Below are 16,105 nucleotides of genomic sequence, written 5' to 3'. Positions count from 1 at the left end.
AGTGTGTAATGAACTCTTGGAAAACTCTCAATACGTTCATCACTCAAATGGATCTAGAGAGAATAGGATGTGCTGCATCCGAGAGCAGTGATACCACATTTGAAACTTTTCCTTTTCCAGTTTTCAATAAAGGCAGCAAACAGAACATGGAGAGCACAGAATACCAAAGAGCAATGATATGAAATTTTCTGAGGTGAAAGTAGTTGGAAGCAGAGACAACTAGGCAGAAGTGTTGCATCTGCTTGTCCTGTTCTTACTGTTCCTGAGCCATCTGCTTATGGCTCTGATTACAGAGAGGATCCTGGCCCAGAGATACTCTTGGTCTGATCCAGTACAACCCTCCTCATATTGTTGCGTGAGCATAGAAATGACAGTATCTGAGGTAGAAGCAAAATGCAAAGAGCTTAATGCAATGAGGTTGATGCAGGCTAGTTCCTCTCACCCTGAGATGACAAGGCATGAAATCACAAGTCTGGTAGTAAGGATTTTTAATGAATCTATCTAAAGAGGGGTGGAGCTATGTAATTGGAGTATAACAAGGATATATTATATGTAAGAGGAGTAAAAATGGTTCCATTAGTCTGACCTTTAACAGTATATGAGGCAACAGAATGAATAAGGAGGGAAAGAACAGAGAATTGGGAGTAAATATGAAATGGAGTAAAATAGCATGTGTTTATCAAAGGTAAGCTGTTTCCAAATAGTCTCATCTCTTTCTTTGATAAGAGAAAAGTTGTGTTTTCCCTTAACAAGGAAAGTATAGTAAAGGTAATCTAGCTGAAATTCTGTAAAGCTATTGCTATAGTGCCTTTAGGAAATGATTAGATATATCAGAAAAGTTATTAGTACAGGCTGGCAGGGACCAGTGGAGAGGAAGACTGTGCATTTTGGAGTATCAAAGCAACTTTTGATAAAGTGAGAGGGCTTGCAGTTTGAAATGACAGGGAGAACATGAGTGTTATCGGTTGGTGAGTTGTAATGTGGCTATGAGAAGACAAGTACATTGCTGGAATATATTGTGTGAGGGATAGCAGAGAAATACTATAAGGCGGGGTGATACCTTATCTGGAGTAGTACAGGGATATATGATTTTGATCACCTCTTTTCAAAGATGATAGATTACAAACCTGCATAGATATGGAAAAGAATATATGAAATAGAAATCTTGAATACAAGAGACTAAAAAAATCTTAGCATATTTATCTGGTAATGCAAAGGTAGAGAGGGAATCTGAGGTAGATAACAGAGAGGGAGAAGAATTACTAAGGCAGAGGATAGTGTCAACAGAAATACAGATGGATGTGAACCAGTTAGGAATATGTTAAAGCTGGAACTTACTGCACTGGAACAGTCTCTAATCTGCTCTGAAGCAGAAGTTGTTGAACGGTTTCCTTAAAAGTCTAAACAAAATTTATATTTAACAGAGAATTGTGCGTTTGTGAATGCTGTGATCTCCGGTCTGACTTGTCTATCTCACTATAGCATTACCCCTTTCTGAGATATGCCTGGTGAGACAGCCCAGCTCACAGGGTCATAATTATCATTTGGAAGCTCTTGGATGGCCACAGTTATTTTTGAAATAACAGCTGAAATTCCAATGCAATTAACCTTCACATTATTGTTCACCTGTTCCCAGTCATCCCTAGGAGTGGGTGAGTTGTTACTGACTCCCTTGTCTTTAATCTACTGTTTACAGCATATCAGAATTAAAAGCAAAGAGTGAAAATGAACACACAAGTACAATTCTGGACATTAGTAACTACTTGACAGGATTCAACCTGGGGACTTCATCTGGGATTTGCAGTGGGTGTTTGCAATGCATGGAGATGTTGGCTGGGCAACAGTTGACAACACCCTTGTACAGTGCTTTTCAATTTGCAAGCCAGGAGTTCTTCTAGTCACAGTATATGTATTACCAGAGGTATGAGCAGTTACTGCACTGGTTTTAGGGTGGGGTTTGCCTTCCAAATATGCAGTTATACACAGCAGAAGCCTTTTTTCATGCTTCAGTTTACTGGAGTTATGCATTGCAACTGGCCAGCTGCTGAGAGGCAAATGTGAAGCAATTAGTGTTAATGAATACTAGAGCAAGACTAAGACATTTATTTTCAAAGTACTAGCCCATTATCCATCTTACATATGATTCAATTAACATTATTGCTGTTCTAAAAATAATTTATGCACAGAAATAAACAGAACAAATTTGTTAGCTGATGAGCTCTCATTACATTTGGCTAGCTAGCCCAGAGTTGACCTACAACAAAGAAATGAGTTTCAAACAGATCTTTAAAAAAAAAGATAAATTAGGCCTATCACTTCCACTGAAGATTTATTTCAGTAACATGCAAAATAAATCAAACCTGAAGTAGGACAGGATCCAATGAGAAAATAACTTACTCTGATCCAGTTTAATGTCAAAAATGTAGTTATTCATGGCTGCATTGCTAACAGCATAGCTACCTAACACGAATGCTGACTTAAAGCTCTTTCTATTCATCTGGACAGTTTCCTGCACTGAAGGAAAAATTCCATTAAATAATACATTGTTTCTGTATTTTTACAGGGTTTTTTTGTTTTGTTTAAAGCCTACTTTCCACTGACAAAAAAAATATAAAATTATAGAATCATATAATCATAGAATGGTTTGGGTTGGAAGGAACCTTAAAGGTCATCTAGTTCCAATCCCCCTGCCATGAGCAGGGATACCTTCCACTAGACCAGGTTGCTCAAAGCCCCATCCAGCCTGGCCTTGAACACTTCCAGGGAGGGGACATCCACAGCTTCTCTGGGCAACCTGTTCCAGTGCCTCACCACCCTCACAGTGAGGAATTTCTTCCTCATATCTAATCTAAATCTACCCTCTTTCAGTTTAAAACTGTTACCCCTCGTCCTATCACTACATTCCCTGATAAGGAGTCCCTCCTCATCTTTCCTGTTGGCCCCCTTTAAGTACTGGAAGGCTGCTGGAAGGTCTCTGTGGAGCCTTCTCTTCTCCAGGCTAAACAACCCCATATCTCTCAACCTGTCTTCATACTGGAGGTGCTTCATCCCCCTGATCATCTTTGTGGCCCTCCTCTGGACCCGCTTGAGCAGGTCCATGTCTTTCTTATGCTGGGGGCCCCAGAGCTGAACACAGTACTCCAGGTGGGGTCTCATGAGAGCAGAGTAGAGGGGGAGAATCACTTCCCTTGACCTGCTGGCCACACTTCTTTTGATGCAGCCCAGGATATGGTTGGCTTTCTGGGCTGCAAGCACACATTGCTGGGTCCTGTTGAGCTTCTCATCAACCAACACCCCCACATCCTTCTCCTCAGGGCTGCTCTCAATCCACTCATTGCCCAGCCTGTGTTTGTGCTTGGGATTGGTCCAACCCATTTGCAGGACCTTGAGCTTGGCCCTGTTGAACTTCATGAAGTTTGCGTGGGCCCACCTCTTAAACCTGTCAAGGTCCCTCTGGATGGCATCCCTTCCCTTTAGAGTATCAACCACACCACTCAGCTTGGTGTCATCATAGAAGAGACAGGATCTAACATTCACCTTTGAGAACACATAAAGTAAGCCTTATCTTCTAATCTTCAGTCCAGAATGATGTCTCAGGTTGGAAATTCAGAATGCCTGCAGTGCAAGTTTCCTTGGATGTGTAACAGAACAGGAACCGTGATCCTGCTCATGTCTGTAGGGTATGGCACTGCCATTCTTCCCCAGCTCCTTCCAGTAGCAGGTACATGTTAAAACACAAGGGAAATTTTTGCCTGCATAATAGGTGGATGGAAGCTAACACGCCTGATGAACCAGCAAGACTCCAGGGGATCTGTTCTTAATACCTCATAACTATGACCTTTACAATGTTGGAGACAAAAGTGTTTACTGCGCTTCTCTTTTTCTAAATCAAACTGTAAACTTTTCAACATTTAACCTCTGTCAGTTAAGCTTACTCAGAGCAATATGCTGGTAGCAGCCAATGACATTTTTATAGTCATGATCCCAATATTGCTGGACAAGTGCTAACAAAGCTGAATTGGTTTTTTTTAGGAAGTGTTTTAAAGAAAGACGGGTCTTACAGTGGCAGAAGCAATAACGGCAACTTAAAGTCAAAAGAGTGAAATCCCAGCAATTGAGAGTATTGATTTCTACTTGAGATGTTTCAAGCATCCTCTTTCTCTCCCTCTTTAACTTCTCTTAATACTTATGAACTCTTAATGTCTAAGGAATATCATACTGTGTTAAAATTTGATAACATCTTTTCCTGCACTTTCTTAAGTTCTGAACATGACAGTAAACTCTGTGCTGTTCTCAAGAAGTCCTTCCACAGACCCAGCAAAAACCTGAAGGACATGAGAGTGGCCACACTGATTCAGATCAAGGCTCTAACCACAAGTGAATGTGTAAGGAAGGGTAAGAACTCAGCAAGAGTATACCCCAGTCCCAAATATTCTTCCAGCCTTCAACTATTTTCAACTATTTCCTAAGCTTGATGTGCTTTGGTATGCAGATGGAAGTGCTTGTTCAGTCTTCCTTGAAACCATGTAAAGTCCTTGCATCTACAGCCTTTGCCAAGGAGTTGCACACATGTCATCCTTGTGTAAGAGTCACCTTCTTTTGTTTATTCTGAACTTGACTTCCACTAGCTTCACATGACACCCCTACTTTTTGTATCAGAAGAGTCGGTGAACAATCAGTCCCTGTCCATCCTCTCTGGGCCATTTAGGGTTTCATAGACCTGTCTTATGTCTTCCCAAGCCATCTCTTCTCTAGACTGGCAAGTCCCAGCCTACTCAGTTTTTCCTGGTACAGAAACCATTCCAGACTTGGACCATCCTTGTTGCCCTCCTCTGAACTTGATTCCAAGTTCTATTTCATCCTTTCTGAGATGGGAGAAGACAACTGCACAGTTACTGAAGGTGTAGGCAAATTATGGATTTATAAAAAATGTTGCAGATTATAGAATTGGTTTTTTTTTCCTTTGTGCTGTCATCTTTGTGTAGTCCTTTGAGTTTCATGCTTTTTGAAGCAAGACTTTCCATCTCCCTTGAGCCTGTGCAGAGCCCAAGAAAGAAGCAGAGGGCTGGGACACACATAATCTGAAGTCATGTTCTTGGTTCTGACTGTGACTGTGTGGTGTAGTTTTGGCAAGTCATTTCTCTTTTTCTTTTCATGCTCAGGGCACTCTCTGAGCTGTGTCAAGGATGACAAGTTTCTTTTCAGTGTTGTCACTGTGGAGGAAATCATGCTGTGCTGGCAGCCATCAGTCCCTAGCAGTGGTTTGAAGATGAAAGGCTTTGAAACACTGATGGGGCTTTGAGACAGCAGTAGTAGATGGGGATTCAGGTCCCTGGAGCAGCATGCTCTCAGAGCACTTTGCATATGCCTTGGCATCGTTGCACAGAGCAGTGCTGTCATCCATCTCATGGCCCAACACAGTCTGGGGACTTTTAAGCTGTGTCCTTTCAGTTGCTGGCACCCAGGCTTCTTGTCCTACTTGCTGGTTTATCCAGTTTGGATTTTGCTAGTGATCACACACACACACAGAAGACAGAGAGCACACTCACACAAAAAAATAGCTAGGAACAGATTTTAGTAAGAAGATGGTTATAAGACTGTGGTGATCAGACATAGGGTTCTGTCAGACAAGCATACCAACCAGCCACGTGCTGACAGTCAAACAGCCCCTGTTATGCTCTTTTCTCCATTTGTCCATGCTGCTGCTTCCCCCATCCACCTGGATTGTTCCCTTTCTCCACCCTTGTCTCCTTCCATATCAACAACCTGTCTCTAATTAGTTTTTCCCCATTGGTCACATTTTTGCTATGTCCATACCCAAGTTTGCTATTTCTGGTATAGTTTCCTAGGCAATCTTAGCCTTACATGATATTACTGATACAGTTACCTAGGGACTGCTGGCCTTGCAAGATGCCACTTCTCAAAAGGTTTCCAATACTTGCATACATGCAGGTATATCTGCATGCCTTACATAGGTATGCATACATACCTTACAAGCATGCCCACTTGTGGTGTTCCCTGGCCAGGAGGATGTGATTTTCCACAGTGTCCAAACAATTTACACAAGAGCTGGTCAGCAAATTGCCCTTTGCATGTTGCTTATATATTATATGAGCTAATGGATCTGTGAATGCATCAAGTTGAAACTACCCAGTGATTGACTGAAGGACTCCTAAATCCTGTGATCTTTACTTAACACAAGACCATAAAGCTCTCCAGGTAGAGACGAGAGGATGCTCATGCATGATCAAGCATCTATGATTTCATTACTGAAGCTAATGAACTATTACCAAGTGAGATGGGGGAAGGATCATGTGTGTGCTTTTAGCTCATCCCATCATGAGGTAACCTGAATGAGTTGAGGAAGACAAGACTCTAACTGCCTTCACAGATAAGTACCTTCCAACTGAGCTAAACCAGGAACAAACAATGAAGTTACTGCAGCTCAGCTGTGGATGGCATCTTGCTAAACTTATAATAAAGTCATTGCCTTAATTCAAGTGCCCTTATCATTAGATGCTAGTGTGAGGAGCTTCAAGTTATTCTGTATTCAGGATCAAAGGACTCAAGTTTTTCAGTCGCACAAGGTCTGAAGGACCTGTAAACAGATGGGAAATACATTTTCTCTTCCTTGTTTTTCTTTTCAACAGAGTGATGATATAACCAAGATCTCAAAGGCTGCTAAAATAATGGAGCGGATGGTGAATCAGAACACATTTGATGACATTGCACAAGGTATGGCCCTGCTGGGACATGCTTCTAACTCAAGCCAGAAGTCCTGCAGATGAGTGGCCACAGCTGTAGCAAGGGTAGGGTAGAATAGACTAGACTAGACTAGACTAGACAAGAGAAACAGAGCTAAAATGACCAGGGCTAGGAACCTGCTGTCTCACACCAGGCAAACAGTACAGCAGAGTGTGGGCATGCAAAGGGCATGCCACATCAGCCCTCCTCTGAGCTGGCTGGGGACAGCAGGTCTGGTCAGCATTGCCCTCCCTGCAGCACTTCCCTCCCTCAGCACGTACTTCACTCCTGGATGCAGGTGCTGGTGACAGCAGCCAGTGCCGAGCAGCTGTCTGCTGGCATACAGGTCCCAGCCACATTGACATGCTCAGTCTCATTATTTTGCAAGGGTTTTGCTGTCTCTGCTCAGGTCCCTACTGAAAGGTCACATCTAGCCCTGGGAGTGGCCTGAGGTCACTTCTTGCATTTCGCTTCTGCTTTCTTGTTCATCCTTTGACTGCTTTTAGATCATCAGCTTTTTTTCGTGTGAGGACTTGGTGCTTGGTAAAATGCATTTACAGGGTGTACATGCTGGTTTGGAGTTGAGACTTAAGGACCGAGACAGTTTTTATACTAACAGTCGGGTTGTGCAGAGGCTGTGAGGATAACAGAGTGTTTTTTAAAGCTTCCCTGGCACTGCACTGTGCTGATTTATTTCCGATTTATACACGGGGACCTTTTCCTTGGTTTTTTTTCATTTTAGATTTTAAATATTTTGAGGATGCTTCGGATGAATACAGAGACCAGCAAGGAACCCTCCTCCCGCTCTGGAAGTTCCAGTATGACAAGACCAAGAGACTTGCAGTTACTGCCATCTCCTGGTAAGTCTCTTTATTACAAACTTTTGGCTGTTTCGCAGGGGAGTGGAATTAAATGTCATGGCACCTTAGAAGGCAGGGCTGGTTTTTCTGGGAACACGGTTTCGAATAATTACAGTCAGCTGCTTTGGCAGCGCCTAAATATGCCTGATGCTTCTGATTGAAAAGCACCTTGTGTAAGGCTGAATGTGCCAGGCTTGTGCCATTTGGCAAAAGGTGAAGACACAGCAGGTTCTGTGCAGCACTAGGGCAAAGGGAGTGCAGTTAGCAGAGCAAAGAAGAGTCACTTCTTGGGAAAGCTGGGATAGACATGTCATATCTTTGGACAATATGTTGTAGGAATCAATCCTGAGAAGCCCAGGGAAGGAGAAGGGATAACAACTATATTTTTTACAAGTATCAACACAGAAGAATTAAAGCAGCAGAAAGGAAAATGCAAAAATTACATAAGCTAGACAGGCAGCATCATAAACTATAAGATGTTGAGGCACTGATACCAGACAAGACCTTTATGCATGGTACATATTCAATTGCTGCCCAGACAGCAGTGGTATTTGTGTATTGGGATCTTACACAGTTCAGTTTAGTGGGCATTTGTCCTGCAGTCTACTTTTGCACATTTATTCCTGGTCAGTCCAAAAATGATCACTGATACTTTCAAATCAACTCTCTTTTTCTGAGATGTTATTGCCACGGATATTACCATGAAAAAATACTCATCACCAACCTGAATGAGTGCTTTTACCTTTTAACGTGCTTGACCCTCCCCAGAACTGGCTTGGTTCATGCACTGAGCTTGAGACGTACATAGTCAGCTCCTGCCTTGTGCTCCCCTGCAGCTAGGCCTCCTCTCACTTGTTTGTGGGGTAGTGCGAACACATCTGTGTCTTGCCAAAGAGGATCTTTGGAGAGACAGAGCAGGATTGCAGTCTTCTGTCCTTTCAAGCCACTGCAGTAATTGCACTTTAACAGAGTATCAAGGATGCAGTTGTGTGAGAATTACAAGATAACAGTAAAATGAGATGTAAAATTGGGAGAAAAGGCATCTTTTATCAGTAGTTTGTGCTGCTATTATTCTTGTCTCCAGGAAATGATAACAGAAAGATGGCCCTGAAACTGGAAGAATGACTCCAAATTGCCTTATGTAATAAGCTTTTCTAATTTAATTTTTATTCTCGCCTTCTTAGCAGTGATGGTGCATTTAGTGGATAGAGCAAGAGCATTAGGATGCCCAGGTATCAGCCCAAGTGAAAAAGAAGAGGTTTTATTTTATCGATAAAAGATAGCAAGTCAGAGAAAACACTCATTAGATAATTTTCACATACATTCATTTCACAGAATTGTTAACCACTGGTTGTTCTATGTGAGCTGAGGGACAGCAACAGTACTGACCTTTGTCCCATGTAAACCCTGCAGTAACTGTCCACACACAGCAGAAGTTGTAAAGAAGGTAGATATTTTTCAAATAAAGGGACTTTAGAAGACATAGTAGATGGCTAATTGCTCATAGTCAGTATGCCTCAGCAAATACACTGCTCACCAACTGTATCAGAAGGGCATTTCCCTTCCTGGTCTCTGGGAGTGAGCATGAATTAATGAACTGATAGCTGTCTCTTGAAGCATCCCTCATTATTTAATAACAGGTAGGGAAAGTAAGTTTATTGGGTATTATTCTGTTGTGGTTTAGAAACTCCTTTATTCTTGCCCCTGAAAGATGGAAACCAACACATTCCTGCCTTTTTCCTTTTCCTCAAAGACCTCATTTTAAAAAGTAAATTTTATGTGATTATGAAATGGATAAGACAAGAAGTGCTGGAGATTGACATCATGTCTGTCTGTGCCCTTTTTATGCTTTTCATGTACTGCTGTGGTCTTCTGATGTTCTATTTTTTTATGCATTTTGAGTCTGGAAGAATTACTCATACACAAACTTTACTTGTGCATATGTTCAAAGGATCAAGCCCGCAGACTGTATGCAGTCCTGTGAGAATGGGCTCTGATATTAATGTGTGAAAGGCTGTGCATTTCTCTGGAACTATATGGTTAATAATAAATGCATTCTTACATATATTTTCTCATTATAGGAATCCAAAGTACAAGGACCTATTTGCAGTGGGCTATGGCTCTTGTAAGTACCAGATGCAAAAGAATCATTGAGAGAGATAAAATATTTGATAGGTGCACTGAGATCAAATCATATAAAGCTCTGGGGCATGGATTGCTTCTCACAGCAAAGACTCACCTAACTTCAAAGCAGTAAATTGAGATTTAACTCAAGGTAGGAATTAGGCCTTTACATTCCATGACATAAACATTCAGAAATGCATAGGCATAGGCAGTGTTAGCCAGGGCTTTTGGCTTATGACAGTGCTAACTCTCCCTTCAGTCAAGGACTTGCCTCTAGAAGCACCACTTAATCCTTTTTATATTACTTGATGGGCTTTGATTTCTCTGTTCCTGCCCTTCTAATTGCTGAAAGACCAGATATGTTATGTTTTGTGAGAAGCTAATCATGAGAGACTTCTCTAAGTGTAAACTCATTGCTTTCTTGTTAGGAGACAACTTCCGGGGGTGTCTGAGAGGATAAGCTCTCCATTAGGGCACACCAGGCCTAGATATTGTGAAAAGGCACTTTCCCTGCTGTAGTGTCTGGGATTGGACATGGGATAATTTTGAGTAGCAATGAACATAAGGTTCAGGGGTTGCTGTGTTACTCCGTATTAATCCCTATCCAGTATTACTGCTCTCATGTTGAGGAAATGGAAAAGAATTCTAACAAGTTGATGTTTCTCACCTTTTTCTTTGTTGTTTTGCTGTATGCATTACATCTACCTACCTGCTCAGTTTATATATACATATATTATTTTTTTTTTTAGCAGCATGGGAATCTATATCAACAAACTTGCATTTCCTTCTGCTCAGTATCTCTTGTTGCTTGCAGACACACTGACTGCTGTATTCTGAATTCTTGTCTTCACGCTCCCCCTTTCCTCCTTTGTAGATGGGATAGTAATGTCACTGTGAATAAACATTCTCACTTCCATTCTCTCACTGTCTACTACTTTCTAGCTCTACCTGAAGTGCTGATTGTCATGAATAGCTTCTTAGGCAAGGGACAGCATTCTGGTAGCTCCCCCAAGGACCACTGCTTCCCAGAGAAGTTCCCAAAGGGAGGAGACCATTTGTGAGGCAAGTTTTCCTGGGGTCTTTCTTGCCCATGTAGTGTTGGCTCCTCAATGTTATCTTCTCAGCAGACTACTCAATAAATTGTTCAAATCCCCTGAAAGTGCTTCTGGGACTCGCCATGACTCTACTTTTCTCCACTGTTAGTAGCTGCTGTAGAGTCACATTGCTGACATTCTCATGTAGTGAACCCTGACCTTAAAGTCTCAGCTTTACATCAGATGGGTGTTGCTAATTAACAGGGGAATACAGACAAATGACTGAAATCCCAAACTATTTTAAGTCTCCATTGGCTTTTAGTTAGAGCTTGTGAAGATCACAGCATTACCTCACCTGCACATCTCCAGGGCATCTGGTCCTTGTGAAGATGTCCCCCCAAGTCTTACCATTAATTCTGACACAAAACAGAGAGGGGCTGAGAAAAGAACAGTATTGCAAAGGCAGCAGAGCCTTCTCCTTGCTGCAAGAAGAGGACAGACTACAGAACAGTCAGACTGCAGTCATTAGATTTCACAGAAGGACTAGGTGTTTTGACCCAGTATGTCTCCCCACTGTCTCTCGGCAGAGAGTTGTCCTTTTTCTCTGAGTATCAGTATTTTATTTATTTAAGTAAAATCGGACTCTTCTGTAGGGCACTAATAATTCTCCATCTGGTTTGAAATAAAGATCAGTCATGGTGCTACAGGTAACTAGTGGTTGAGAATTGCAGGTAGCATGATTAGGCACTAAAATTTTTACCCTAAATACCACAACCATAGGAATTCTTTGTGGAGGACAGAGAATGGGGGAGCCAAAGGGAGGACCTTACCAGTAGCTACATCTCTGCCCACCAGCCATTTCAGTTGATCTATATGTGCTTGCACATTACAGGTGGACACTTTTGCTAATGTTCTTTGTGCTGAAAAAGTTAGAATCTCTTGTGAGCATTATGAACTACCAAGGCAAGTCATCTGGTATTTATTTTAAGGGAACACCTTTTTTTTGAATGAACACTGAAGGCTCTCAGCTGTGATAAAATGACTAATGAAATTCACTGGTGAGAAATATAGTGCATGTGGTATAAAAAGCCCAGCACTGGGCTCCAAGGAGATTGCTGTTATTCAGGAAATTGATCTTGAAGTCATTCAAGTATGTGTTTCTTTTAAAACACTTGGTAGTGCTCAGCAATAGTCAAAAAGGCAAAACAAAAAATGATGGCAGTTACTATGAAAGAAAAAGAAAACAAAAATTCTGGATACAGTGGAAACAAAATAGAAAACTACATATAAAGCAGCAGTAGGAACAACAATAGAAAACTAAAAAGAGAACAAAACAAGGTTCGAGGTAAACTAACATCTTGATTACTGTGTGCAGTTCTGGCTGTGAACTCCGAAGAAGGTGTTAGACTGTGGAAGGATTCAAAAAGGTCCAGAAAAGGGCAGCAAGGATGAACAGAAATATATATAATGTCCTTTGATCAGAGAGCATAAACAGACTACGACTCTTACAACAGACAAGGTAGAGGGACTTGGTACGGGTCCGTAGAATCCTGAGTGGCAGAGGGAAAGTGAAAAGGGGACAAATGTTCATTATTGCCCATAACACAAGGATGAGGGAGACCTTATAAAATTATTGAGTAGCAGGACTAAGACAAATTTAAAATAGAATAATATGATACATAATGAAATTGTGGAACTTTTCTTCCTTCCGTTGTGATCTGGAGGACAAAAATACACATGGTTTCAAAACAGGTTAGATAAATTCATGGAGGGCCAGTTTGCTGTTGGAAGGACAAACCATCTGATTCAATAAGTTCATGACTCCAAGTTGCTGTAAGCTCTGAGTACATACAGGGGGATAGACCTACATTTGCTGAGGTTCTCACAGTATTTAAGTAGTTACTACTCAGTACTCTTGGAGATAAGATACTTTGCTACAGCGACCTTTGTTGTGGTCCCATATAGTAATTTGTAAGTATTTCTCTGTGCTCTGACAATGAAACCAGATGGGTTGACTTCATTTATACTAGGAAGGATTGTGTTCTGCTTGCAATATTGCAACATTTTATTTTCCTCTTAAAATGACTTTTTTCTCTTGAAGTTCACTTCATCTGAGCCCTGGAAATGTTCCTGTTAGTTTGCCAAGAAGCCTAAATTGGCCTGACAATCTCTTTCATTCAGCAGGCAGCAGCTATTCTAAAAGGCAAGTTAGGATCAGCCTTTGCAAAAGAAAGCATGGTGAGAAGTGCTCAGAATATTCCTCGCCTTGTATAACACAGCAAAATCTTATTAAGCTCACAGCCCCTGTGCTCAAAAATTGTAGGAATTGGGCAATGCCTTCCCACTGCCCTGCCACACAGGCACAGGAGGAAAGATGCAAGCTCAAGGATGGTAACTTCCCCATTTAGCCTGTTCAGACAGTTCTAACTTGTTATACTAAGCAAGACCCTGATGTGTGCTTTCTGGGTTGTGCAGAAGTATTTGTTGCTTGTGTTAATTCTGCTGGGGTCCATTGTGCCAAGGGCAATACATAGATGCAGAGGAAGGCAGACCCTAAGTCAGTGACTTGCCACGTAAGTGAGCAAGAGATCCAGAAGACTTCTTATCCCATTTTTATAGCAGATACACAGGGCATAGTTCATGTCAGCCAGCTGTAGCCAGCTAACAGCTAGGAACTGAGTCTCTGCTCTAAGCTTCCCCTTTAGTCAGCACTGAGAGATCAGCACATCCAGAGGCCATCCATCCTGCCATAAGCCTGGTATCCAAGAAAGGAGTGACGTAGCCCTCTGGAAGGGCTGGTCTCTCCTCATGGACTGTAGAGTGAGCCTAGGCAGAGTACCTAGCCTAGATACCTGTCTCTTAGATGGCATCTAAGAGACGGTGAGGTGAGATGAGTCCTGGTCGGAGGAAACAATCCTGGAGTCACACAGGGTCTGGGGTAGAGCCAGGACCAGGACCCAGAACTTTGGGTCTGCCGTGGCCATAATTACATCCCCAGTCTTTTGTGCAGCATGCATTTGGGACCACTGCCAAGATACAAGTAATACATTTGTCCTACTGCCCAAAGTATACTTTTTGAAACAAAAGGTCCCTTGTTTACTGTGGGTCCATTTCACTCCAGCATGGTGAGTTCTTTACAAAGAGGGGCCTAGCCTCTCCCCTGCTTTTGTATCCTATTTCTGGAGTTTTCACCAGTGATTTATTTGGATGTGGTTTCTGATGCTAATGGTGTTTCTTTGGCATGAGACAGTCTCTTCTGAACAAGGAAATATTGTCATCGTAATTTGCAATTCAGGATCTATGCTGCTTGGCTGGAATTAATTTTTATTCCCATCAGGAGGAGCTGTCCTTCTGGTTTTGTTTTTGCATAAATGAGATTGCTGGGTTTCTGGCTAGGCTGACAGCTTGCAGTGCTGGGTTCAAAGAGGCTGTAATGGGTGTTGGGCTTCTGTTCTGCCTTGCTGATGGGGGCACTATGAATACAAGCTCAGGTCTTAGCAATCACCTCAGTTCTTGTTCCAGAAGCAAGTGTGCCTCTGACAGCCTTTGGAGATGGCTTTTTATGTGCAGCTCCATCTGACAGCACATGAGTTGAGTACGGAAAAACAGTACCTGTATGGGCAATGTATTTTATCCTACTGTTTTTCTGCACTTAGTGAATGTAACTTGCCAGTCACAAGGATGTGTGTGGAGTACAGACTCACACCCAAAGCCCTGGCAATCTGAGGTATCTGGCAAAGGTATCTATGCAGTTCTTCACAGTGCTTGGTCTGAAATGGGGCCTCATGTAGACAGAAGTAGACCACATAAAGATGCCTACACTGCTCTAGCTTTCTTGTGTAAAATCAGCATGAGCAATGCTATTACAGGGTCCTTATACTGGTGGACTGCATCCAACGTAAGAGTTGTTATGACTCTGTGACTGAACTAAATAGGTATAAAATCTGGGCCAGGGCTTTCACAGAGATGAGCTGGTACTTAATAGATGTCCTGAGCTCCCTGGTGCTAAGGAGTCATGGCCAAACACTGAGATCACAGGACAGCTCGTGTTGCACTCTTGTACAACATAATGACAGGTAAACACGGGGAGATGGGGTGTACTTACTGGACAGTCTTATATTTTCCCATTTCTGAAGTGCACTGCCCAATGAACATGGGCAGTCTCTTATTTACCACCCTCCACTGCTTGAGGCTAATGGATTGTCATTGCAATAAGGATATTCCCAAATGGGACGTGCTCAGGGTGCTTCAGAGGGAACAGGGAGAGGAGAAAATGAGCCGAGTGGCTTTAGCAGCAAGGTACTGCAGCTAGCTTCCTGCTCACCTCTGTGCTTTGTAGATGTTGCTTGCTCTGCTGCAGGTCTCATCCTTCAGCAGTTCTGCCACTCTTCAAGTCAATTGAATCTATTAATCCTCAGTGCTCCATGAGCACTTAGCACTTGAAGGATGAAGTACAGCTCCTCAAGGAGCTAGCTCCTCAGTAACACTACAAAACGTTCTCTCCAGAAAGGGTGGTGAAGAATCATAACCAGATGAATGTCAAATAAGATTGGCATGGTCAAGCAATGTGCTTCTCTTACCTTACAAACAGCTTCTCAGCCAGGATCTGATCCTGTACAGAAAACTGAAAGGAAGATTCATTGCTACGCACCATAATTGGTGATGAGTATTTGCAGAATCATGGAATCATAGAATGGTTTGGTTTGGAAGGGACCTTAAAGGTCATCTAGTTCCAATCCCCCTGCCATGAGCAGGGATACCTTCCACTAGACCAGGTTGCTCAAAGCCCCATCCAGCCTGGCCTTGAACACTTCCAGGGAGGGGACATCCACAGCTTCTCTGGGCAACCTGTTCCAGTGCCTCACCACCCTCACAGTGAGGAATTTCTTCCTCATATCTAATCTAAATCTACCCTCTTTCAGTTTAAAACTGTTACCCCTCGTCCTATCACTACATTCCCTGATAAGGAGTCCCTCCTCATCTTTCCTGTTGGCCCCCTTTAAGTACTGGAAGGCTGCTGGAAGGTCTCTGTGGAGCCTTCTCTTCTCCAGGCTAAACAACCCCATATCTCTCAACCTGTCTTCATACTGGAGGTGCTTCATCCCCCTGATCATCTTTGTGGCCCTCCTCTGGACCCGCTTGAGCAGGTCCATGTCTTTCTTATGCTGGGGGCCCCAGAGCTGAACACAGTACTCCAGGTGGGGTCTCATGAGAGCAGAGTAGAGGGGGAGAATCACTTCCCTTGACCTGCTGGCCACACTTCTTTTGATGCAGCCCAGGATATGGTTGGCTTTCTGGGCTGCAAGCACACATTGCTGGGTCCTGTTGAGCTTCTCATCAACC

General features: G+C 42.6%; 1 protein-coding gene across 1 annotated transcript in view; it reads left to right on the top strand.

Moving 5' to 3' along the window:
* Positions 1–16,105, top strand: part of DNAI1 (dynein, axonemal, intermediate chain 1) — a 138,499-nt gene that overhangs the window by 17,110 nt on the left and 105,284 nt on the right. The window contains exons 10-12 of the mRNA XM_010564240.1: positions 6,651–6,735; positions 7,487–7,604; positions 9,686–9,729. Of these exons, the coding sequence (XP_010562542.1) occupies positions 6,651–6,735; positions 7,487–7,604; positions 9,686–9,729 (247 nt within the window). The remainder of the gene's footprint in view (positions 1–6,650; positions 6,736–7,486; positions 7,605–9,685; positions 9,730–16,105) is intronic.

Source organism: Haliaeetus leucocephalus, unplaced genomic scaffold (assembly GCF_000737465.1).
Source record: "Haliaeetus leucocephalus isolate CR32 unplaced genomic scaffold, Haliaeetus_leucocephalus-4.0 Scaffold176, whole genome shotgun sequence".
Lineage (NCBI taxonomy): Eukaryota > Metazoa > Chordata > Aves > Accipitriformes > Accipitridae > Haliaeetus > Haliaeetus leucocephalus.
The sequence above is the reverse complement of the archived record's forward strand: the minus strand, read 5'-3'. Positions and strand labels throughout refer to the sequence as shown.